Consider the following 24,777-nt stretch of genomic DNA (forward strand, 5'->3'; position numbering starts at 1 on the left):
CGAGCGAAATTGTCACCGCCCTTAAACTACCCTAATAGAACGTACACCCCATATTCCTGTTTGATAAAAACTGCAGTTTAATCGAATTTACAAATATACATTGTCAAAAAGCCTAAACTGAACAGAAAATAGCCTAACACACTACAACAATTTGTCCATATCTTCTTGTCATCTTCAAGGTACTACTATTAAAAACAGAATCATGATTAACAATACATAAAGGAGATCAGGTTGCTTACAGAAGTTCTTAGACTTTCCAGATGACAAGCTTGCCATCTACACCAGTCGTAGCAATACTCCCACCTTCTTTGAAGACGGAGATTTGACTGATGAAACAAACCAACTAACAATGCTACACAATACATCATCTCTAGCTCACGTGATCCCATTCTGGTGAGTGGTTGACAGGGTGGTTTCAGTTGCAGCGGAGGCTTGCTTGTCAAGACGCTTGAACTTGTCCATGGCTCTGTTTCCATTACAGGAATATTGAAGGTGACACATAGTGAGAGATAGCAAATTAGTAACTCACTTGAGGCCACCAGTGTCCTTTTTCCCTCCTTGTTGGTCAAGCTTGTTGGAGAAGGAGACGTTGTCATTGTCATGTTTGTACATGGCAGGGAAGCAACCATGACCCTGAAGTGATAAAGAGAGACTATGAAAACCACATACGTGCACAAAATAGTAAAATCAAACCCATTGGTTACTACTAGTATGGTCATGGCTACTACAGTAACTAACTCCAGGACACTGACACTGAATGTGCTACCCAGGTCCCAAGCAAACACACACACACACACACGGACACTTACAGCCACTATGAGATTGGTTTCAGACACAAATCGACAATCCAGGTATGGCAGCTCTTTAGTCTTCTCAAATGAACTCTTCCCAGTTTCCTGGTTGATAACACATACCAGTGAATCATGGGACACCCAGGCCAGCTTGTTGCCCGAGGGTGAAAAAGACACACCATGTACCCAGCCACCTGTGACAAGAAAAGAACAATACATACCATGACAATAAATGGTGCCAAAAAATTATGTGAGGAATGAGGATGTTGTATTATCAAGGCTTGTTGCTGTATACTGTAACAGAAAATACTATATTACCTGATCCAACACCTGGGCTAGAAAATTCTGCCATCAAATTTCCCATTGTCATTTTCTTTCCCCAACAGGTGGATTCTGGCTTCTCATCGCAGTCCTTGACATAGGCAGAGAAGACACGAGTCTTGAAATCTGCACATCCACAAGCAATCAGACAATTATTAGGGTGCCAGTCAAGAGACAGGACAGTGGAACGGATAGGCTTCTTGATGTGCTTGGACACCCACCTGAGAAGGATATCAGGATTGCATCAAAACATTGTAAATACTTGCTGAGTTGACACATCCATACATTACACATACCAGTTATGCTCCACTTCAAAGTGACAGATGGAGATAGAACGCGCACCACTTCCAACAGCAAACTTGTTCTCAAGAGGAGACCACTTTACACAGGTGGCTGCTCGTTGGATACGCAAGACCACCAACACTGGCTTCCATTCTCCTCCCTCCTTTGTCCACACATAACCATTACGGTCCTACAAACAAAGCACAAGGTTATAGTTAAAAAGTACCAATACAGCATTAAAAAAACTATCTTAAGCCTCTATTAATGTATGCTTCCTTTTAAATTTTAAGCCACGTATGCACTGGAAATGCCATGAACAAATGCCAGTAGTGATGAGACACTAAGGCTGGTTTTCTAAGGCTAAAAAGGTCACAGATCAATTCCTTGTGAAAACAAAAAGGCTAAAGGCGAAATGAGCAAGGAATCAATCTGTGTGCTTTTTAGCCTTAGAAAACCAGCCTCAGTGTCTCTCGTCACCACTACCGGCAATCGTTCATGGTGTATGTGGTTTGAAATTTAAATGGAAGTATGCATTTTATGATGAAAGTTGATTAAACACCCCGAACTCTAGCTTGGGATGTGAAACAAGTCATGTATTGATTCTGGACCAGACCCTTTTTTGGAGTAGGCACTTATAATCTCTAATTGATAAGCACCGTGACAGAGAAAAAGTGGTCTGGCCATGCAAGACTACTACAAAGAGTGAACTGCTGTGTATGAAGTTTACTTACAGCTCCACAAGTCACCAGCCTGTTACTCTTAGGTGCCCAATCCATGCCCATAACACGTTGATCATGCTATACAAGAAAAGTGAGCAGTAAATAGAGTTATGACAACAGTTGTAAGCTTACTTCTTTGAGGACGGTCTCCAGTTGCCATCTCCCACCAGACTTGGAGTAGATGTGTACCAAGTTGTTGTTAGGACTCAAAGCCAGCTCTAAACAAATACATCACGTGACTACTTATGTTTTCGAGTATGCTTTCATAGCTTACTTGTCCTGTCGCTATTCCAGCAGTGGCACGTGATGGGGCCTACCCAGGGAATTAAAGTGTATACATAATACACCAAACAGTACAATACCTTCAATAAGGTCGTGTATTTCAGATGACATTTCTAGGCTCAGTAAAATGCAATTTCTCGGTAGAACGAATTAAAAAATGGCACGATCAAATACTACACGTCGTCTTCCAGGTGAAGCTACTGCCGCGGACTCTGGTCAGTCTACACGGCAAGATGCGAAGACACGACTCCAAAGAGCATAAACAAACGAAAACGGAAGGGTGCGGCCTACTACCGTATTAACGCATGTCGTTCGTTTAATCAAACAGACAATTTAACTGACAACTCAGACAGGCTTCCAATTGACAACTGAAACAGACAACTCACTCTGAACTCAGACAATTTAGCTAGCTCCCAGCTCAGTGGACAGGCAGTTATTGCCTGGGGACCATTGTGAAAAAAATGTCTAAACTGATTATAGCTAGTTCTCGAGAACCGACACCTGCATAATCCAGCGACCAAAATGTCATTTACCAACACTTGTGTAGAAAACAGCCTCTATAAGCTGACACCTCTGTACTCCATAATTCAACACAAAATTTAAATCCTATAGACTTGGAAATACATATTGCTTTCGACCTTTGTAGCTAATCCAACAGAGAATAATAGCTAGTAGCGGCATTAAAACAATCCGCACAGAAAATAATGTTTAAGCAACCAAAGTATTTAATTGGTTGGCAGTTAAAGAAAAAAGGCTGTAACATTTGCAAATTTTAAGTTAGGTTAAAAACATTGTGTGATCCATTTTACCTGTAACTGATTTACTGCCAATATTGTACAATGTCAGGTTACAGAGGTGACTTGATAATCCAACAACCTCCTTAATCCAGCCGGCGGCAGCAAAATTAATTTTATGGTTTGACTGTATAGTGACTGTGGAACCATTACATGTCACTGAACTCCTGTGACCACTGAACAGACCACTTTTTATTTGGTTGGGGAAAAATGAAAAGTGCATGGTCTGGCCACGCAAAGCCGGTAGCCAGCTATAATATCAGCATTAGTGTTGGAAAGTTAATCAGCAACCTCACCGCATGATAGACTTTGGGCTATACTCTGAGCACCACATGCACTGACAGAATAGTATAAAGAGTTATGCCTAGTAACACTATATGCCAGCATGCATACAGAACTCCAAAGCCCATAGGTGCTTTGCAGTGCCTTATATACGCTGGCTTCTGTCAAATTTTAAATCAGTTGGTCAGTCTCACATTTTGTAGTCAACTATACTGGCTAATAAGTTCAGACCCACAGACTCTTGTGATATAAAGATTTTTCTATTTTAAAATTTTTGTTTAGTGTAGCCAGCTTTTACTTTCATCCTCCATGTTTTACAGTCAACTATTACGCGGACTGAAATTGCCAAAGCTTAATAATCAGTTACCCATCATGCATATTAGTTGTTTTTTTAAACTTCTAAATTCAGAATTGCAGCATGCTATATTATTTTTCTAGCACTTCTTTAGGTCCAATAGTTTGCTTCCAAATTCTATCTCATTATAGCTACAGATTTAGTCTGTACATACTCACCCCATCATCAACAGGCATGTGCAATTCTTGTGTAGATTTATGTGTCTTAATCTTCTCAATAACATCACTGTAGTAACAGTGGATACCCCATCCTGGTGTTAATTGGTCATTTATTCAGTTTTACAATAACTGTTTAAGGTTTATCAAAGGACAAGTTAGCCCTTAAATATGCCATTTAGATTTCTTTAGGCTTATATATTCCATAGTCTGTATAATTTACAAGTGCTGGTAATTGGTACCTGCCAGTAATAGGTGACTTACACTAAGATATGGCTTTCATTGCCAGGTTTGCGCCCTCAGTGTCCAAACATATTATAGTAGTATTTGTTAACAGCACAATCCTGGATGTGTGCATGCTGGGTATATCTTCTGCCCATGTATACTGCTGAGAACTTCCTCCTATATAAATAAGTTTACCACACATCATGATACTCTATCCCTACTACCTTCTGCCTCACTATGAAATAAACAGAGCTAGCAGACATGTACAGGTACATGCACATTCAATTGGAAGTTTGAACGGAATAGCAATGATGATTATATGTTTACAGGATGGATATGTGATGATTATACACACATGGTTGCATGGTACTTTTTTTCCTACATGACTGATGAAACTACACATTAGTTCAACCATAGATCAACGTCAGAAAATATCAAAGAGCGGTCTAACCATAGATTAATAACCCCCAGGTACCTGTGGTTTGTATGAATCTATGCAGGTCTAACGCTAAATACATAATAACCAAACAAAACAACAATGAATCAAGGAGACTAGATTCCTTACTGGTCTGGTGGTGATCACTTTACATAGAGGAAAGTCTGGTCACTCTAGCATTCAAAATTTGTAGCGTGCTACAGAGAAAACAGGGTTGTTGGTAAAATTTTGGGACGCTCATTTTTGGAGTTATGCTATAAAATTATGTAACATGTGAAAGAGTTTGTCACGAAGTTTTGTGAAGATGCAACATGATGTTAGGTTGCTTGTAGTTGCCAACAGTGTGTTCAGAAGATGGAGGCATAGTAAAGGGCTCTGTAGCTGCAACTGATGTACTCATAATGCTGTGTCTAATCAATATGTAAAGAATCTTTGGCTACATCAGTCAACAGCTGTTTGTTAATCTATTTCAACCATTGCCAGTTACTTTGTATGGTTGCTGGACGTGCCATTCTTGCTGCCATTATTGTAACATCTTGTTTAATTACATTCCATTGTTACAACTCAGTAATGTTAGAGTACCAGAGTCACCAGACCCTCTCTCTCTATGCAAAGGGGCAGGAACTGACTAGTTGCTTTCAGAAGTTCTTAAACCTTCCACATGACAAGCTTGCTATCCACACCAGTCATAGCAGTGCTCGCACATGGAGATGACTGTTGAACCAAACCAACTAACAACACTATATCTGTAGCTCATGTAATTGCATAATTCCTATTCTGATGAGTGGTCACCAGGGTGGTTTCAGTTCCAGTATACTTGTTTGTCAAGTTTGTCAAGATGCTTGAACTTGCCCATGCATGGCTCTGTTTCCATTACAGAAATATTGAAGGTAATATACAGTGACAGTAAATAGGCAACTTACTTGGGGCCATCGATGTCAAGCTTCCTGGAGAAAGAGACATTGTCATGTACTTGGCAAGCCAGAAGCAACCATGACCCTGAAATGATAGAGACTAAGAAAGAGAGAGACACACACACTTACAGTCACTATGAAATTGGTTTCAGACACAAACTGACAATCAGGTATGGTTTGTTACTTTTTGAATATTGAGAAAGTGTGGGTTAGTACTGGTATCTGAGTTGGTATATTTTTTTCCAACATAAGAGAAAGCAGCATTTGTATTGATTGCTATCATGCACAGGAGTGAACTTTTCCTCACAGTGTGGGGCTTTAATTTACCAGGGTCCGTCACAATAACGTAAGTATACATAGCTTTATGAAATGATGTGCCAATTGTACATGCCATGGCTCACAGTATAATGGAAACTAGCAATTCAGGAGTTGCAAAGCTACACCATAGAGGGGTGTGTAACAAAGTCTATGGATATTCATTCACAAATATAACTATTACATTAATTTATACTGGAGTAATGGCTTTATCTCAATAATACTTATACTGATATTATTGTGTAAGCTGTAACTGACATATTCAAATCTCTGCTACGTAACTATTATTTTGCAATCAATAGCTAACATTATTTATTATTTTATATCTGTGTATATTCTTCTGTTTGTGAAGTTTTCACAGCAAAAAAAAAAAAACTATGCATGTGTATCTTGTAAGTTGTAACTGAGTGATTTATGACAAACCAGAGGCACTACAGAAATAAGATAAACTACTACCAAAATGGCAGAATTCTTTTATGAAGGTCATCGGTGCATTTCAATACTTCCTGCAGCTGTGAACAGCTTTCTGGATGGAAATCTCTTTCTCATGGTTGCTTTAAACTCATCCACACTATCTGGAGCATCTTCTTCATTAACAATGATAACACCACAAACGTGAAGTGTTAGCAATTCAGGAGAGTTTTCTATCAGAGTAATTATTCCTTCATAGGTTATCTGAGACACATCAAGAGAGACATGGACTAGTCCACCATGAGCTGACACTCTACTCATAAAAACATCAGGAATATTGAAAATTGAAATTACAACGTACAACTGTTGTAAATTGCATGTAAATGGAAATGATAGAGAGGGTTGAATATTATGTAAACCATAACGGTAATTCGCTGTATCTCCAGGATGTAAGGAGAACTTGAAATCTTTGAGATGCTGACAATCAGTTAGAATGATCTTAATAGCATTGACACAGTGACATGGTATTTTCTCCACAAAGCAAGAATTGAGAGATGGAAATTGAGACAATGGCAATAGATAATCATCAAGAAAACGTGTACACAATGTACATCCGTATAAATACTGACTATGCATAGAACGTTTTAAATGCAGTGCTTCTAAACTTGAACATTTATGATATAAATAAGTACAAGTTTGCACATCATCTGGTAAAACAGTAGCATTGCACAGTTCCATAGCTAAATGAGTCAACTTCATGTCACTCAACACCTTCCATAACTTAACATGATCTACTTCTGCTGCACTAATTCCTAACAAGTTGAGTCTATTTAGGTGGACACAGCAATTTGCAATAGAACGTAAACCTTTTAAGCTTGTTAAACAATTGTTGCTATTTTGTAAGTCAAGTCTCCGAAGATTAGGACACAATACAGCTAATGACTCCAGGTGCTCTGAAGTAAATAATTTATTCGAGATATTGAAATCAGTCACAAAGTGAAGACTAATGCTTTGAAAAGCATTATTGTGTTCCTGTGTTAATCCTTTGTGCCCCACAGTACTGCTGTGACTGCAGATGGTCGGTAGTATCAAATTATTCTGCCCTAAACCTACCAAACCAGATTTATTTGCATCCAAATATGGAAGGGTAGCAGCTTTAGCAAATTGAAGTTTAAACACTGGTACAGAATAGTAAAGATCTTTATCACTACTGTACAGCTTAAGATAACCGATGCGGCCATCTGGTACATGAAAGTTATACAGTGCCCACTCATGCAGTAACTCTTTTACATACACATGCACTCTGTGGTAGACAATATTCAATGTTTGTACTTTAAAGCCCTCAGTTATCCATCTGTAAACAGACGCAAGCACTGATGGTTCCAGAGTATCCTTTAGTACCTGTATTCTAACCGTCAGCTCCTTAAGATTATTGGTATAAGTAAGCAGTGATGGAAACCTACCATTCCATTGAACGTCCAGTTTCTCAAGTTGCGGCATGTGTGCTATAACTTCAGGCAGATGGTCTTGATGGCTGACAGTTGCTGTTAGTTTTAGTTCTACCACATTACTACACCAGCGTAACATTTTCCAGAACTGTTTAGGCTCTGGAGCATCATCCAGGAAAGAGAGCTGTTTGACATACACTCCATGCTGTTTCAATATTCTATAAACACAACCTCCTTCTTTTTCATTGTACAAAGGCCAGACAAATACACTCCACAGTAATGGTGTTTCCATTATAGTTTGCAGTCTACATGAAACATGTTGCAGCTTCACTTTGTCACGTGCTGTAAGCAGGAGAGCTATGTAGACTATCACTTCAACAGGAAGACTTAGGAGACTAAGAACTTCTTTCTGATGATCCTCAGCTACTTTGTCACGAGTCCATACTGCTGAATTGGGGTTGAACGTCCTTCTTGAGCAAGGTCTTGCCCTATATAGACTGACTCAAATTAGTTCCTGAAATCAGCGTGCCGCTATGATCTAGCTGCTGGGATACTCGACTGGAAATAGTTATAGAAATTCTGTAGTAAGCAAAGCCGCGAGTGCTTGGCACTAGAGGTATTAAGAGGGGGTTAGCTACCGTAACTTACTGGTGACTACTCCGATTGTTTACTGCCGAGTGCTAAGAAGCGAAGGTATGTGGGGAATCTCCAGTTGATCACAGACGGTTATGATGTAATGACTTAGCTACTAACATCGAAGTACCCGTGTGTTCCATAATCGATTTGAGTAATGGCCGGCTTGTGAAAAGTCGATATTAAATGGGAGGGTACTCTGATATACTTCTAATGGTTTTCTCTCAATGGTATTACCATTGGTAATCTGTGCTTAGTACCGCTTTTATATTTTGGGGGGAGGGGCTTTCCCTACCGGGTTATGATTATCAAACAGTACGATAGTACTGTTTAAGTAGGGATCGGGGTGGATTTGGCGCGCGCCTCAAACTTCGATCTCTCAAAAATCATCCTAGAAATATCTCACACAGCAAATAAACCTTTTACTAAAGAGTCTTCAAGTTTCTAACTTTATTTCTAGCGTTATATATATCAGGAAACGACTAGAAAAGTGCTGGAATTTTATTTCTAAAAAATCGCTAAAACAGAAATTTTCGTCTGCCTGCCAGCCTGCCTGCCTGACCACATTCGCAAGGCTACAGGCCAAACGAAGCAGCGAAGGATCACCATTCTTTGCCACAATATTTAACTCGCTGCTGGGATGTGCCTTTTTGGGTTCCGACGAGTGTCTGCCTTCTGCGCTTTGCCTTTCCTTTTATCTTCAATTACAGATCGTCTTCTTCTTTTCCAGTCACGGAGGCGTTAATAATTCGTATCGACACTTTCCTTAGAGCAGCCGTATTCGGACGCCACAAAACTAATAACAGATTCCGTACTGTAAGGGCAAGTGGATGCCTGTATAGCAACACTTGCAAAGCAATCAAACAGCCTAGTGAAGTAAGAACACACTGCCACGCCCTTATCAATCAGAGCGCGCGCTCGTACTTAACGATCAGTGGACCACGCCCATTATTAATGGTCCAGCTGTAACTAATTGTAGAAAACAGGAGATAGAAACCCTGCATGCCTTTCAATTTAGTAATTGAGCAGCTTGCATAAAGCAAGCAGCAAGATCGAGATACTCTAATAGAGCAGTCAGTGCCAAAGATCAATAATAGCTATATAGCTATACCAAAAAAAGTTAACAAACTAGTGAATTTAAAAATTGTTCATTTAGAAATGGAAGTAGGGATCAAGCGATAAAAACTACTGAAACAAGTGATTTGAATGATGGCAACTATTACAACATAGCTTTGTGGGGAAATCCCTACTTTGGCATTGAACATATATGGTGACGTGGTGAGATGCCAATGTAAGGATTTCCCCACAAAGCTATGTTGTAATAGTTGCCATCATTCAAATCACTTGTTTCAGTAGTTTTTATCGCTTGATCCCTACTTCCATTTCTAAATTAACAATTTTTAAATTCATGATTATATACTGGGTCAAGACAGCATAGCTGATAATTGACCCAGGTAATTACAAACAAAAAAAACATTTAACACATACATGCATACATTTATTGTGTGATGACAAGGTGGTTGGTAAAAATTTTTGTGGATTGCTCTTCGATAAAGTTGTTAGGTAAAGTGTTCCATTCTCTTAAAGTATTTGGAAAGAAACTTTTCTGATACGATACAGTGGAACTGACTGGGATGATAAATCGATATTGATGAAGCTGTCTAGTTGGATGCTGAGTTGGTAAGAAATAAGATGGTAGCTGCATGGAAGGAGTAAGCTGATGAACAATTTTGTGAAATTAGCTTAACCTATTAATGTGTCTTCTCTCTTGTAGGGTTGGCCATTCAAGGAAGTTCAACATATCTGTCACACTACTGTACCAACTAAAATCAGAAAGGACCCATCTTGCAGCATGTCGTTGGATTTTTTCTATGTCATATATTAAGTATTCATGATAAGGGTCCCAGACACAAGCTGCATACTCTAACAATGGTCTTATAATGGTAATGTAGGCATTTTGCTTGACATTACTACTACATTTACTTAAGTTGGGCTGAAGAAAATTTAAGGATCTGTTTGCTTTAATGCACATAGCTTGAATATGATGTGACCATTGCATGCTTTCATGAAAAATAAGTCCCAGGTTCTGTTACTTGAAGAGTTTCGTCATTTAAATTATAGTCATAATTAATGGGAGATGTTGATCTTGTACACCTTAATACTACACATTTGCCAATGTTCAATTGCATCTGCCACTTTTTAGTCCAGTTAAGAATGGTACTGAGGTTTCTTTGAAGGCACAGTGAATCTTCTAAGGAATCAATTATCCTATACATAACGCAATCATCAGCAAATAGCCGAACAGTTGAGGAAATATTTTCATTAATGTACAACAAAAACATGAGAGGTCCCAATACGGTTCCTTGTGGAACTCCAGACTTTACGGGTAGTTTACTTGACACATGATTTTCTAGAGTTACTTGTTTCGGGTTTCTTTTAGTCAGCCGGCATTGCTCTATCCATTTAACAAGGGTTCCTTCCAAATACAAAATTAAAAATCTGAGCACAAGATTACTCTTCAGGGATCCCGATCTGCGGATAGATATGCTGTAATCATTGGTGGGGAAAGCCTTACGGCCCTCTATGATCTAATCACTTACGTAATTCTATACGTATCCAGCTGTGCACGTGATTGTTAAAATATCCCGCGTTTTGAAGATGATGGTGGAAACGATGGTTGACGTAATTTCATCTAGTACAGCGGAGAGTACACTACACAGACCGCGAGGAAGTAATGATTCGTTTCAACTCTTAAAAGTAGAAGAAACTGTAAACACTCCCGGTAACTACAGTCCACGTGAGGTATCCACGCCCACCAATACTGTTGCTAGCCTATCACGTGATAGTAAGGAGACACCGTTGAGGGAGGGGAGGAGCGAGTTGATTCGCAAACACACTAAACACATTAATGACTTGAAAACTTACTACAATGGAGAACTGTCTCGACTAAATGAAAAGATTACTTCACTTGAACAATGTACACCATCTGCTACAGGTGTCACGTTACAGCAGCATAAACAAGCTGAAAGGTAATGAAGAAAGTCACTTTTGTATCCTTGATATGCGACCATGGTGAAATTCAGTCAACATTGATTTTTGATTTTGGTCATTGAGTTGACCTTGTTTGAAAGTTTGAGTTTGTCCTTACTCATCAGAATTACAAGGTTAACTGCTTTAGGAAGAGCATTTTATTGGCATTGTCCTTTGGCTGTTGCTTAGAAGTTTTAATGTGACTACAGATCATAATGGATCTTCTGTTGAATGACTTATAAAATCGCTAGGGCTAAAACGAATATTCTAAATGCCAATGAAATGATAGTTTTAACCCCCCCCCCCCCCCCCCCCCCCGAATATTCTAAATGTATATATTTGATTTACAAACACTTACAATTATGTTTTCGTAGGAAATAAAACTGCTTCATTTGTGCTGATGTGTTGGTACAACTACTACAAACTCCATTTTTATAAGAAAATGACAAAATATTTCACAAAGTTTTGCTTTAGTATATCTATAGAAAGTTGAATCTACTCCCACAGCATTGAATATTATTTTTAGAACAAATAGCGAACTATTTGGATGGTTTGTTTTAGCCCTAAAAATCACTAGTTGGTTTGCATTCACTACACCCCTTGTTTCGTTAGTAACTCTTGTTATGCAGGCCAGCTGCTAAAACCTTAATAGCACTGTGAAACCCCAGCTTTAACATTATCAAAAAGCTTTAATATGAATGAAACTGTAACCATGCATATATTATTATGGACGAATGCAGGATAAAACATGCTTCTAAGTTCTAACGTGGTTTTCCTGTACAAAATTATTGGAAGTGAACACAGTTTATGAGTTGGATGAATACAGATCTTTTATAGTTTACATGTACTTACTTTCGATTTGCCCATGTATACAGGACTATACAGCACCTGCAGGAGCAGCTGGTGGAAACACAGTCACAACTGGTAGCTATGGCAGCAAGTGATATGGCTGCCATCTTGTTTTGTGTTAGGCTAGTCATGTGAGCCAGCTGGGTGTGGCCAACAAGATGATATCCGTGTTACAAGAACAACTGGTAGTGTCTCGTAATGAACAAAGAGTAATGAAGGATGAATTTTTGAAAGTAAAAGAAGAGAATGCCATACTGTGTGATTCATTGAGGAGTGCCCAACAGGTATAGAATTCAGTGTAATATAAAGCCACTTCAACTGTGTCTGGGTGGGAATCCAGCAACAATGAGTTTGTTTATGCTTTACTGACTGTTCTATTAGAGTATATTAATGTTATGCAATTTCTTGCAGATTTTCACTTGACAGGCTGCTATTGTTGATATTATGTTCCAGATCTCCCACCCACATTGTTATGTCATAATTGTATGGGAGTAGTAAACTAGCTGGGCTGAAGTTAAGATAGGCTGATTAATAACACATACTCTAATAGAACATTCAACTAACTCTAAAACGGTCAGCAGATCCACTCACCACAATATCAAATAGGTGAACATGTGTTCACTCCCAATGGTTTTGTACATGTTTTCATGTTGTAAACATGTTTGTATGCCTGAATTATCCATACTAAATGTTTTACAACTCACTTGTTCTTGTTGGTATCAAACTGCTCTTTTGATTAGCACTTCTGACATTCATTTATAGGGCTTCACAGTACTACTAAAAATATTTGGATAGTTGGTTCATGTAACAAGAGTTATTATTATTAACAGCTTATGAACTGACTATATAGATGATATCTGCATCCCAACTATGTTTTTCTGAGATCTAGTGTTTTTTCTGTAAACCAATGTGCACTTTTTGCCATAAATTTCGCATTCACTTCCCAGAAAAGGATTTGGGTGATACAGTTGAAGTGCACTACAGTGGAACCTCAGTTATCCAGACCCCACTTATCCAGATTCTCGATCAACTGAACTACGGAAATGACTGTTCTATTAAGGTAGCTGATATTACCAGCATTAAAAAAATTTTTTTTTTCTTAATGCTATTTTACAGTTATGTATACACAGTTTCAGAGATACAGACTTATGGACCACCCCTGGTCCCAAGAGGTTCAGATAATTGAGGTTCCACTGTAGATATCTACCGTAATCTGGTGGCTAAGGAATTGTTGATTGATGGGGGAGGACCAGGTGGTTTGGGGGTCACAAGTTTTCCTGCTAGACACTGTATTAGGCCTGTAGCCACTCTAATGTCATGTTACTTCAGCCATAATTAATTTACAGCTATAAATAGAAGAAATCCAGTTTGTAGCCTAAAGAAGTTAATAGGTATACTATCTGCCGTTAGAGCATCTTAGGCAACGGCTAGTTTTAACAATAGTTTTAGTATTAGTGTGTCAATACAATATCTGTGTATACAACATTTGATAACAATGTAGAAGTGTGCTGAGACTTGGAGGAGGCTTGACACAACGGCAACATATGCAAGTTGTAGTTGAGACTCGAGAGTTAATTTTGTCTTTGAATTGTTCTGACTGCTCTATTAGAGTGTTTGGCCACTTTAGTGATCATTCTTCTAGAAACACATGTGTCTCTTTTGAGAGGGGCTTATCCCCTCCTCCCTCTTAGATTATAAAGGAGGAGTTTAATACTTAACACCTCTCTTCCTCCTATGATTCTCATAGTGTGAAGTGTAATATATAAGTCTCCCATACACAGAATACAATTCTAATATTGTTTCTTCTTCAGGAGTTAGAGGACAACAAGACATCTCAGCTGGAGAAAATGGAGCAGTTGTTATCAGAACTGGAACTGACCCAACAAGAATATCACCGGATAAAGGTACTACTGTACTGATGCAGTGAACCTTCACTTAGTGGCCACCTCTTTAGTATGACCACCTCATTATAGTGACCGGATAGGTACAGTTAAGGTGTACTTCATAGCCACAGTAATAAGACCACCTCACCATGTTAAGTAGGTCCCAAACATAGCTTATGGCCTCATTATATGACCACCTCACTATAGAAGGGTTGTTTTTTAAGGTATGGTTGTTTTAACCGTAACCTTCCATGACATGTTCCAAATTTTATAGGTCAAAAATGTATGGCCAATGGTGGTAACAAACATTTCAGTTAGTTTCAGTGTGCTAGTGCTAGTCAGCTGTTAGTACAGCAGGTATATTATACCATCGGATAAGGTGAAGGGACGATTTCTACTGTACGGCTCATGAATCAGGATTTTAGGGGGTAGTAAAAACTCACTGAAAATATTTTTGTATGACTTCACTGTTACGTATCTTAGAATAATCCGTATTGTTTACTGAAACATTTTTAAAATTAATTTTCTGTTAATATCTTGACCACCAATATCAGATGTTGCATGGGGGACACGCCCTGAAAAGGCAAGCTAGCTATAGTGACCATTTCAAGTAGGTCCCAAGCATAGCAGCTAAGATGTCCTCATTATAACGACCATGTCAGTACATACCAAACACGGCTAAGGTGTACTTTGACACCTCATTTTCAGTCTCATACGTAGGTGGACATTTTATTGTTATTTCACATAAGTATGAGTACTTGTAATGGATGTGGCTTATATTCAGGAGCAGCATGATAAGGTAGCAGAAGAGAGTGTTACTGTTCATCATGATCAAGCTAACTTGTCTGCTGCATTGGCTAAGATGGAGTATCAAAGAAGAGAAGACCAAAGGTGACATAAACTATAGCAGAATATTATGTTAACATTACTACTGTACGTTGTTTAGTACAATTCGTAGCCTAGAGGAAGAACTACGGAGGTTACAGTTGACATCTAATAGGACTTTCAACATGTCAACTCATCACAGCTTAGCTACTAGTTTCAACTCCCCAGTGACTGTCCGAACTTCTCCACGTTTCAGTTCTCCAGTGACTGTTAAAACATCTCCACAATACAGACCTGTCTCATCTATTAGTGATCCCCCTAGCCCTCCCATCAGGGTACCCCTAACAAGACGCAAGTGGCTGGAGCAAAGTGACGCCAGCCTCATTAGTGGAGTGAGATCACATGATTTTGGATTACATGATCAAACCAGATCACGTGATCACACTGAATTACATGATCACACTGAATCACATGATCACAGGTCATTAGAAGACACATTGACAGCAGTGAGGACAGGAGGTGTGACCAGTTATACAAATCAACAAAAAGTAAGCTGCAAGTAACTTGTGGGTGTGGCTGGCTTGTAATGGGGTGTGGCTTACAGACACTAGAGGAAAGAGCACTAGCTAACCTTGAAGAAGTGGGCAGGGCTAAAGAAGAGTTTGCCAGGCTTCAGGAACAGAAAAAACAGGTAAACAATACCACATAACAAAGTGATTGCTTTATTAGAGTAGTTAAGTGTTCTGTAGGAATGGTTAACAGTTTTTTAATGCAATTTCCAGTACATATTTCAGTTTACCAATACCAAATGGTCCCCAGCAATGTTGGACAGTTATTATTAAAAAGCACTTGTTACTGTCACTACAATGTTATGTGTTACAGTTACATATTATTTCATGTTCAAACTACAATGTACAATTACAGTAACATGTGTGACATGTTATGTAATGTGCTACTTTACGTACTTCATTAGGTAATAGTATTACTGTATAATGTGCTACTTTAGTAACACATTACCGTATTTCCTCGTATAAAAGCTGCATTCGATTAAATTCCTGTCTCGATTATAAGCCGGGGGTTTCCAGCATCTTTGGAAAATAAATGCCTGGTCTCAAATAGAGGCCCGGGCTATTGCTTGAGTCTACTGTTGATAATTTTAGTTGTTTTCCATGCTATTGCTGCTGCTTCATAGTTGAGTTTAGAGGGGCGAAGGTACTCAAGTAATCACATGAGTAGTCCAGGTGAGTCCACATGCGTGTAGATGTGTATGATGCAACTATTCTCCAACCTTGCCTATACTTGTTCATATAACCAACACACTGTATTACTGTTTTCTATACTTGCTATTACAGTAATCCCATTCTACCACCACCCGAATTTGATTAAACGCCAGGTGTCGGTCAGACCAATCGAAAATAAATACCCAGTCTCAAATAAAAGCCCTATTCGTTTACAGGCCGGGTCAAAAATGCTGGGAAGGAAAAAAAGCCTGGGATTTTATACAAGGAAATATGGTACTTATGTAAAAAGTAACTATTCATTGGATATTACTAGCTTATGAATGTAGCATGTTACATTACTTCATTACTACATTAAGATTATGTATTTTATATAGCACGTTACACCCAACGTTGGTCCTCTGAAGTTGCACTACGCAGTGTACCCTTAAACAGTGTACCCTTAGTTATTCTAAACACCATTTGGCAAAGGAGTTCATTATCTGATCATTAAGTGCTGAACTAGAGAGACAATATACTCTAATAGAACAGTCATTCTTGCATTTAGTCATCTAAGAGTCCATATATTGGTATCTGTTACAATAACTATTGTTTATTTATTACAGCTTGAAAGTATGCTACTACGGATACCCACTACTGGCCGAGTTACCATGGAAATGAAACAAAAGAGGGTATGTATTAAAATGTAAATACCAGCGTATTAATTGAAAGTTGCTATAGTTACACACAGAGGAACAATTAGATCATGTGATTAAGGAACTTGGAGCAGTAAGAATGTTATTACGCAGTCACCATGCCCTGAAGAGTACCACATGACCTAATGGGTGTGTCTCTCTTGAACGACCACTCTTCACTGCTGCATAAATTATGTCATGGTGAACATGTCATCACTACAGTAATGTTTACATCTTAATTGCATTCATTTTAACCAAATTGTGAGTTGTACACTTGAAACATTTCTCTATAGTCTCTGTATATACGTAAATGATGTCTGATATACTGATTTGTACTGACGTGGTTATGTTAACTTTTAGGTTGGATATTGCAAGGTGTAGTACAACCACTAAAATTTCCAGATGTGTACCATCAAGCATTAATGATAATACTCTTGGTATCATTTAAATTTGTTTGCAGTGTTCCCATTGTTCCGTCAATCATTCAAAGTATGAATGGAACTGTTAAACTAGAGTGTGTTGCCAGCTGGTGTGTATTCTATTAGTTAGCATTATGAAAAAAGCATCTACGTATTTATATCAACATTATCATTGCAAATATAATAATGTTTGCCAATATGTTTATCAGTAAAAGTTTGCAACATACAATAAGTAACTGTAATTCTTGCACTATCATCAAGTTGGTATAAGGCACCATATTTCAGAAGCTTTGCTTGCAATTTTAGTGGTATATGGAATTGCATGTTCCCTTGTCCACAGACCACTCCTGGAGTTATAGCCATGGCTACATGCAATTTCACAACTTTAGTGCAGGATTTTTTGAAAGCCGCACTCTTTTTACAGCTTGGTTGTGATAGTGTATACACAAAGAGAGTAGCGGAAGAGTTTTGGGTAACATTTTGAAGGCATGCATGGTTTGGGCTTACCAAACCAACACTCATTGTGAATGAAGCATGAGGCTGGTTCCATGGTTGATATTTTTGTTGGTATATGGTGTATAGTGCAATTGTGGTAAACCATAAAGTCATAATAGCTGTTACTTGGCATTTTATATAATTGTACAGCAAACCCAGGCTAAATTACAACCATATGAGAGAGCACAGTGTTTACTAAATTCATGAAATTATCTTTTTAAAAAACAGGCTTGATTTTATGTACAGTTTTGTACTAGTCTAGTCTCTGTAGTTGTATAGATTCGGGAGACTGTCTGGGCTATTAATAGTTGACAAAATATCCTTGGCCTGAGGCAGAAATTAAGAATTTTGCCCGCAATGGCTTTTCTAATTGGCTTTTCAAATTGGCATGTAATACCATGATAATATTGAATATCGTGATAAATACATCCGTGATATATTGTGGTGCACTTTTTTCAATATCGCCCAAACCTATACATAACTAGCGCCTGGTTTTTGGAAGTAGCACAACATCAACTTGTTTCATTGGCGGAACATTTTCATCAAATCCTTTTGTGATGAATATTCTGTGAAAATGCAAATTTTGTCACATTTTCATGATCAGTGATAAAAGATACCAATAAAATAAAAACTTCACTCTTCACAGGGTCTTTCATTGGTTTAGCTCCAACAGTGATAGAAATGCCGAAATTGATTCTGGAAAATGCAACAATTCCCATTGTGGGAAAATCATAATGGAATGCCAGCTTTTTGTATGCAATGGTTATAACATGGGTACTAGTGATTTGCCCAATATATACATACAGACTATCAGGCAAATCACAAGTGTCTATGATATTCATATGTATAGGTTTTTCTCTGACTCGTATTGTTATATCCATCCCAAAAACAACCCTTAAGCTATAACAAATTGCATACAACCATATATTAAATGAAACTTGATGTATTTGTAAGACAGCTATATTAATGGTATTTCATTTTGTAAGCAATATATCATGGTATATCATGAACTCGATATATCACGATGTGTAAAAATAGCCTCAATACAATTATTGTCTCATGCTTTTATCACGATAGCAACGATATATTGTTATATTTCCCAACCCTAGTTACGTATATATGGCTAGAAATAATTGACAATATAATTTTACATTATTTAAAAGGCTTCATGAGTATTATTTCATGGGTTTAATTCAAAATGTTATAATGAATGTGGATGATTAATGCACTTGGAGAGATTGCACTTGGAGAGATTATCCTGTTGTGCCATGGGAAAGGTCTGTTAACAAAGTTGTACTGTATAGAGGAAAACTTTGGTAAGGATAAACTTTGGCAAATAGCAAGCTAAATTGCATTTGGCCGAAATAAACTTTGGTGAATTCAAGCTCAATGTTTATTTATAAAGATGTAAATCTGAGTTGCTACAAGTAATTGGCGGGTTAAACGTTGGTGAATTTGTAGCAAATTGCCAAAATTTTCCCTAGCCAAAGTTTCCCTCCATATGGTATACAGAATGGACCCAGCTTGTTTGTTGTGTGTATCCATATGTTGTGTAAATATGTGTGATAATGTACGTTTGTCTGTGTTCATAGTTTGACTGGCACTACCTATGAGACTGAAGAGTTCAAGCTACTTCAATGGAAGATCATCGTATTACCATTTAGTGGCTTTATCAGGGATGCGTGGATCCAGGACATGGCAGGAGGAAGGGATACACAAGGGCAATGGTACAGAACCTGTGACCCAGAAAGTGCATGTGAAATTATTGTATTACACTCAGTACTTTATTTTAAGAAAGTTTAAAAGTGAAATGAACTCATATTATTACAGTGTAGTACATGTAGTGACTGTTCTGTTATAGAGTATCTTGATCTTGTGATATTTGCTTGTATTTGTTTGGTTAGCATCACATATTAAACTAATACTTAGGACTCTGTAATCATGCACTGCTGGTGAATTAGATGCATAGCTAGTTCAGCTGCATAGAATGGTGTATGGTAATAACCTATACTGTATATATATCTAATCCAAAACAGCCAAGCTGTAAAAAAAGTGTGCGGCCCTCAGAAAGGCTATGGTGAAAAAAGATGTGAAATCCAAGGTGGCGGCCAAGAAATGGCTGTGATGGTAGGTTAATGGTAAAAATTTTAATAACGACAATTCAGGTGAATTTTTGTGCCGCTTCACAAAATTTACCTGAATTGTCATTATTAAAATTTTTACCATTAACCTACCATCACAGCCATTTCTTGGCCGCCACCTTGGATTTCACATCTTTTTTCACCATAGCCTTTCTGAGGGCCGCACACTTTTTTTACAGCTTGGCTGTTTTGGATTAGATTTCATTTCTTTTTGTATTTGTATACCCCAAAGCCGGCCCATAGGCCAGCTTTGGGACTTTTTTAACCTATGTTTTTTTTCTTTACTACAGGAAGACGAAAAGATGAAGTAGATGTATATACTTTAAATATTTTATCAGTAAATGTACAAATTATATATATAATACATATGTGATCGGATTTGCGAAAAGGGGTCTTCCACACACATCCAATTTGCCAACTTTGACAATTGATAACTTCAGATTGGAAAGAGCTATTGCCTTGAAATTTGGGCAGTGGTGATTTTTTTGCAGCTGAACTCTCTACATGATGGTTTCTTTGTAGCTGAACTCTCTACAAGGTAATTTCTTCTAGCTGATCTCTCTACAGGGAGATTTTTTGTAGCTGAACTATCTACAAGGTAACTTCTTCTAGCTGATCTCTCTACAGGGTGATTTGTTTGTAGCTGAATTCTGTATAGGTGATTTGTTTGCAGCTGAGCTCTTTACAGAATGGTTTCTTTGTAGCTGAACTCTCTACAAAGTAACTTCTTCTAACTGATCTTTCTACGGGGTGATTTGTTTGTAGCTGAACTATCTACAAGGTAATTTCTTCTAGCTGATCTCTCTACAGGGTGATTTGTTTGTAGCTGAATTCTTTACAGGTGATTTGTTTGCAGCTGAGCTCTTTACAGAATGGTTTGTTTGTAGCTGAACTCTCTACAAAGTAACTTCTTCTAACTGATCTTTCTACAGGGTGATTTGTTTGTAGCTGAACTATCTACAAGGTAACTTCTTCTAGCTGATCTCTCTACAGGGAGGTTTGTTTGTAGCTGAACTCTCTACAAGTGATTTGTTTGTAGCTGAATTCTGTACAGGTGATTTGTTTGTAGCTGAATTCTGTACAGGTGGTTTCTTTGTAGCTGAACTCTCTAAAAGGTAACTTCTTCTAACTGATTTTTCTACAGGGCAATTTGTTTCTGGCAGAATTTTCTACAGGGTGATTTCTTTGCAGCTGAACTCTCTACATGATGGTTTCTTTGTAGCTGAACTCTCTACAAGGTAATTTCTTCTAGCTGATCTCTCTACAGGGTGATTTGTTTGTAGCTGAACTATCTACAAGGTAACTTCTTCTAGCTGATCTCTCTACAGGATGATTTGTTCGTAGCTGAATTCTGTACAGGTGATTTGTTTGCAGCTGAGCTCTTTACAGAATAGTTTCTTTGTAGCTGAACTCTCTACAAGGTAATTTTTCTAGCTGATGTCTCTACAAGGTAGCTAGTTTGTAGTTGAACTCTCTACATGGTGGTTTCTTTGTAACTGAACTTTCTACAAGGTGACTTCTTCTAGCTGATCTTTCAATAGGGTGATTTGTTTGTAGCTTCACTCTCTACAAGGTAACTTCTTCTAGCTGATCTCTCTACAGGGAGATTTGTTTGTAACTGAACTTTCTAAATGATAGTTTCTTTGTAGCTGAACTCTCTACAAGTTAACTTCTTCTAGCTGATCTCTCTGCAGGGTGATTTGTTTGTAGCTGAATTCTGTACAGGTGATTTGTTTGCAGCAGAGCTCTTTACAGAATGGTTTCTTTGTAGCTGAACTCTCTACAAGGTAACTTCTTCTAACTGACCTTTCTACGGGGCAATTTGTTTCTGGCAGAATTTTCTACAGGGTGATTTCTGTGCAGCTGAACTCTCTACATGGTGTTTTCTTTGTAGCTGAACTCTCTACAAGGTAATTTCTTCTAGCTGATCTCTCTACAGGGAGATTTGTTTGTAGCTGAACTATCTACAAGGTAACTTCTTCTAGCTGATCTCTCTACAGGGAGATTTGTTTGTAGCTGAACTCTCTACAGGTGATTTGTTTGAAGCTGAACTCTCTAAATGATGGTTTCTTTGTAGCTGAACTCTCTACAAGTTAACTTCTTCTAGCTGATCTCTCTACATGGTGATTTGTTTGTAGCTGAATTCTGTATAGGTGATTTGTTTGCAGCTGAGCTCTTTAAATAATGGTTTCTTTGTAGCTGAACTCTCTCAAGGTAACTTCTTCTAGCTGATGTCTTTACAGGGTCACTAGTTTGTAGCTGAATTCTCTACATGGTGGTTTCTTTGTAACTGAACTCTCTACAAGGTAACTTTTTCTTGCTCATCTTTCTACAGGGTGATTTATTTGTAGCTGAATTCTGTACAGGTGGTTTGTTTGCAGCTGAGCTCTTTAAAGAATGGTTTCTTTGTAGCTGAACTCTCTACAAGGTAATGGGTCTTCGAGGTCTTCTAGCTGATGTCTCTACAATGTCACTAGTTTGTAGCTGAGCTCTCTACATGGTGGTTTTTTTGTAACTGACCTCTCTACAAGGTGACCTCTTCTAGCTGATCTTTCTACAGGGTGATTTGTTTGAAGCTGAACTCTCTACAAGGTAACTTCTTCTAGCTGATCTCTCTACAGGTAGATTTGTTTGTAGCTGAACTCTCTACATGATGGTTTCTTTGTAGCTGAACTCTCTCAAGGTAACTTCTTCTAGCTGATGTCTTTACAGGGTCACTAGTTTGTAGCTGAATTCTCTACATGGTGGTTTCTTTGTAACTGAACTCTCTACAAGGTAACTTTTTCTAGCTCATCTTTCTACAGGGTGATTTGTTTGAAGCTGAACTCTCTACAAGGTAACTTCTTCTAGCTGATCTCTCTACAGGGAGATTTGTTTGTAGCTGAACTCTCTACATGATGGTTTCTTTGTAGCTGAACTCTCTCAAGGTAACTTCTTCTAGCTGATGTCTCTACAAGGTCACTAGTTTGTAGCTGAGCTCTCAACATGATGGTTTTTTTGTAACTGAACTCTCTACAAGGTGACCTCTTCTAGCTGATCTTTCTACAGGGTGATTTGTTTGAAGCTGAACTCTCTACAAGGTAACTTCTTCTAGCTGATCTCTCTACAGGTAGATTTGTTTGTAGCTGAACTCTCTACATGATGGTTTCTTTGTAGCTGAACTCTCTCAAGGTAACTTCTTCTAGCTGATGTCTTTACAGGGTCACTAGTTTGTAGCTGAATTCTCTACATGGTGGTTTCTTTGTAACTGAACTCTCTACAAGGTAACTTTTTCTTGCTCATCTTTCTACAGGGTGATTTATTTGTAGCTGAATTCTGTACAGGTGTTTTGTTTGCAGCTGAGCTCTTTAAAGAATGGTTTCTTTGTAGCTGAACTCTCTATAAGGTAACTTCTTCTAGCTGATGTCTCTACAAGGTCACTAGTTTGTAGCTGAGCTCTCAACATGATGGTTTTTTTGTAACTGAACTCTCTACAAGGTGACCTCTTCTAGCTGATCTTTCTACAGGGTGATTTGTTTGAAGCTGAACTCTCTACAAGGTAACTTCTTCTAGCTGATCTCTCTACAGGGAGATTTGTTTGTAGCTGAACTCTCTACATGATGGTTTCTTTGTAGCTGAACTCTCTGCAAGGTAACTTCTTCTATTGATCTCTCCACAGGGCGATTTGTTTGTAGCTGAACTCTCTACATGGTGGTTTCTTTGTAGCTGAACTCTACAAGGTGATTTTTTCTAGCTGAACTATCTCTTTCCATAGTTGCATGAACTCCATACAAGGTAACTTCTTCTAGCTGATCTCTCTACAGGGTGACTTGTGTGTAGCTGATCTCTATACAGGTTTCTTATTTCTAGCTGATCTCTTGAATTCTCTTCAGGGTGACTGCTCTATTAGAATGACTGCTCTATTAGAGTATCTCGATCTCGCACTTGCTGCATCAAGTTGGATTTCGTGTTATAACTCCGTGGCTTTAAGTCTGATTCTTCTACACCATTGATGAGCCTTTCTAAGATGATTACTCCATCTGTACAACGATTTTCAAAGCATTACCCCAAGCGGTTTATCTGGTAGGCGTGGCAAGCAGTCGTTTTTTTTATTAGCTAATCTCGATTGCGTAATTGTTACACACTGTTGGTGTTTTCATTGTATCTTCCTGGCTTTTAGCTCGATTTCTTTCAAACCACAAAAGGTTTGAGGTTCAATAGTTAACCTATTCACCCACCGATTTTCAGCTTCTTCCCATACGCGGTTTACCCTGTAGGCGTGACAACATATTGGTGTTATTGTTCGTGAATAATCGCTCATAACTCTTTGCCTGTTTATCGTATTCCAGCCAAAGTTGGTACCGAGATGCGCCTTTATATCCCCCTTCTGTGTGGCAAATTTCAAGGCAATCGGATATGGCGTGCGAGTTTTATAGCAGTTTTTGTAAGTGTGCGACAAGAAAAAGAAAAATAAGAAGAAAAAAAAAACGAAGAAACTGAGCCAATTTTTGAAGTCGCATATCTCGGGAACGCACGAAGCGATTTCGCTCAAATTTGGAATGTGGAGTGCTGCAGTTGGGGGGCATGTCCACAGCAAAAATCGTCTTGTTTCATCAAGGAAGCACAGAGCTACGGAGGTGCGAAAATTTCGTTTTCTTACTTCCTGTCAATATACTCACGGGTGTTACGCGCCGGCTTCTTGGGCCGCACGACACACTACCGTGTGTCTTGATATGATGGATTCTGGGGGAGTGTTTTTGTATTTTATAGCTATATCACAGAGTCCGTAAGGATGAGTGTTAATAACTAAGACATTGTGCATATAACTGGCTTGTATCCAAATAAAAAAACTGGTATTTGATGTATATGGCTTCAATTGCC

General features: G+C 38.3%; 2 protein-coding genes across 5 annotated transcripts; one reads left to right on the top strand and one right to left on the bottom strand.

Moving 5' to 3' along the window:
* Nucleotides 1-59: 59 nt before the first annotated feature.
* Nucleotides 60-2,700, bottom strand: LOC136251250 (actin-related protein 2/3 complex subunit 1A-A-like). 2 transcript variants are annotated; one of them, XM_066043672.1, is made up of 11 exons: nucleotides 2,476-2,700; nucleotides 2,388-2,426; nucleotides 2,246-2,331; nucleotides 2,126-2,191; nucleotides 1,409-1,584; nucleotides 1,110-1,333; nucleotides 810-985; nucleotides 530-633; nucleotides 380-466; nucleotides 240-326; nucleotides 60-182 (listed from the first exon to the last, which is right to left on the bottom strand). In XM_066043672.1, the coding sequence occupies exons 1-10, from the start codon at nucleotides 2,504-2,506 to the stop codon at nucleotides 248-250; spliced, it is 1,068 nt and encodes a 355-aa protein (XP_065899744.1). In that variant the 5' UTR covers nucleotides 2,507-2,700; the 3' UTR covers nucleotides 60-182; nucleotides 240-247. The 2 variants fall into 2 exon arrangements, with proteins under 2 accessions (XP_065899744.1, XP_065899743.1); XM_066043671.1 differs by having other exon boundaries at nucleotides 60-185.
* Nucleotides 2,701-10,956: 8,256 nt separating this feature from the next.
* Nucleotides 10,957-19,702, top strand: LOC136251258 (leucine-rich repeat and coiled-coil domain-containing protein 1-like). Of its 3 annotated transcripts, none has more exons than XR_010698986.1 (10): nucleotides 10,957-11,392; nucleotides 12,269-12,317; nucleotides 12,365-12,526; nucleotides 14,054-14,146; nucleotides 14,910-15,016; nucleotides 15,072-15,498; nucleotides 15,555-15,641; nucleotides 16,794-16,859; nucleotides 16,909-19,053; nucleotides 19,369-19,702. XR_010698986.1 is itself a non-coding variant. In XM_066043683.1 (9 exons), exons 1-9 carry the CDS (start codon nucleotides 11,022-11,024, stop codon nucleotides 17,002-17,004), a joined length of 1,458 nt encoding a protein of 485 aa, XP_065899755.1. In that variant the 5' UTR covers nucleotides 10,957-11,021; the 3' UTR covers nucleotides 17,005-19,702. The 3 variants fall into 3 exon arrangements, 1 of the variants encoding a protein (XP_065899755.1); XR_010698987.1 differs by having other exon boundaries at nucleotides 16,909-17,123; nucleotides 17,223-19,702; XM_066043683.1 differs by having other exon boundaries at nucleotides 16,909-19,702.
* Nucleotides 19,703-24,777: the final 5,075 nt, after the last annotated feature.

Source organism: Dysidea avara, chromosome 3 (genome assembly GCF_963678975.1).
Source record: "Dysidea avara chromosome 3, odDysAvar1.4, whole genome shotgun sequence".
NCBI lineage: Eukaryota > Metazoa > Porifera > Demospongiae > Dictyoceratida > Dysideidae > Dysidea > Dysidea avara.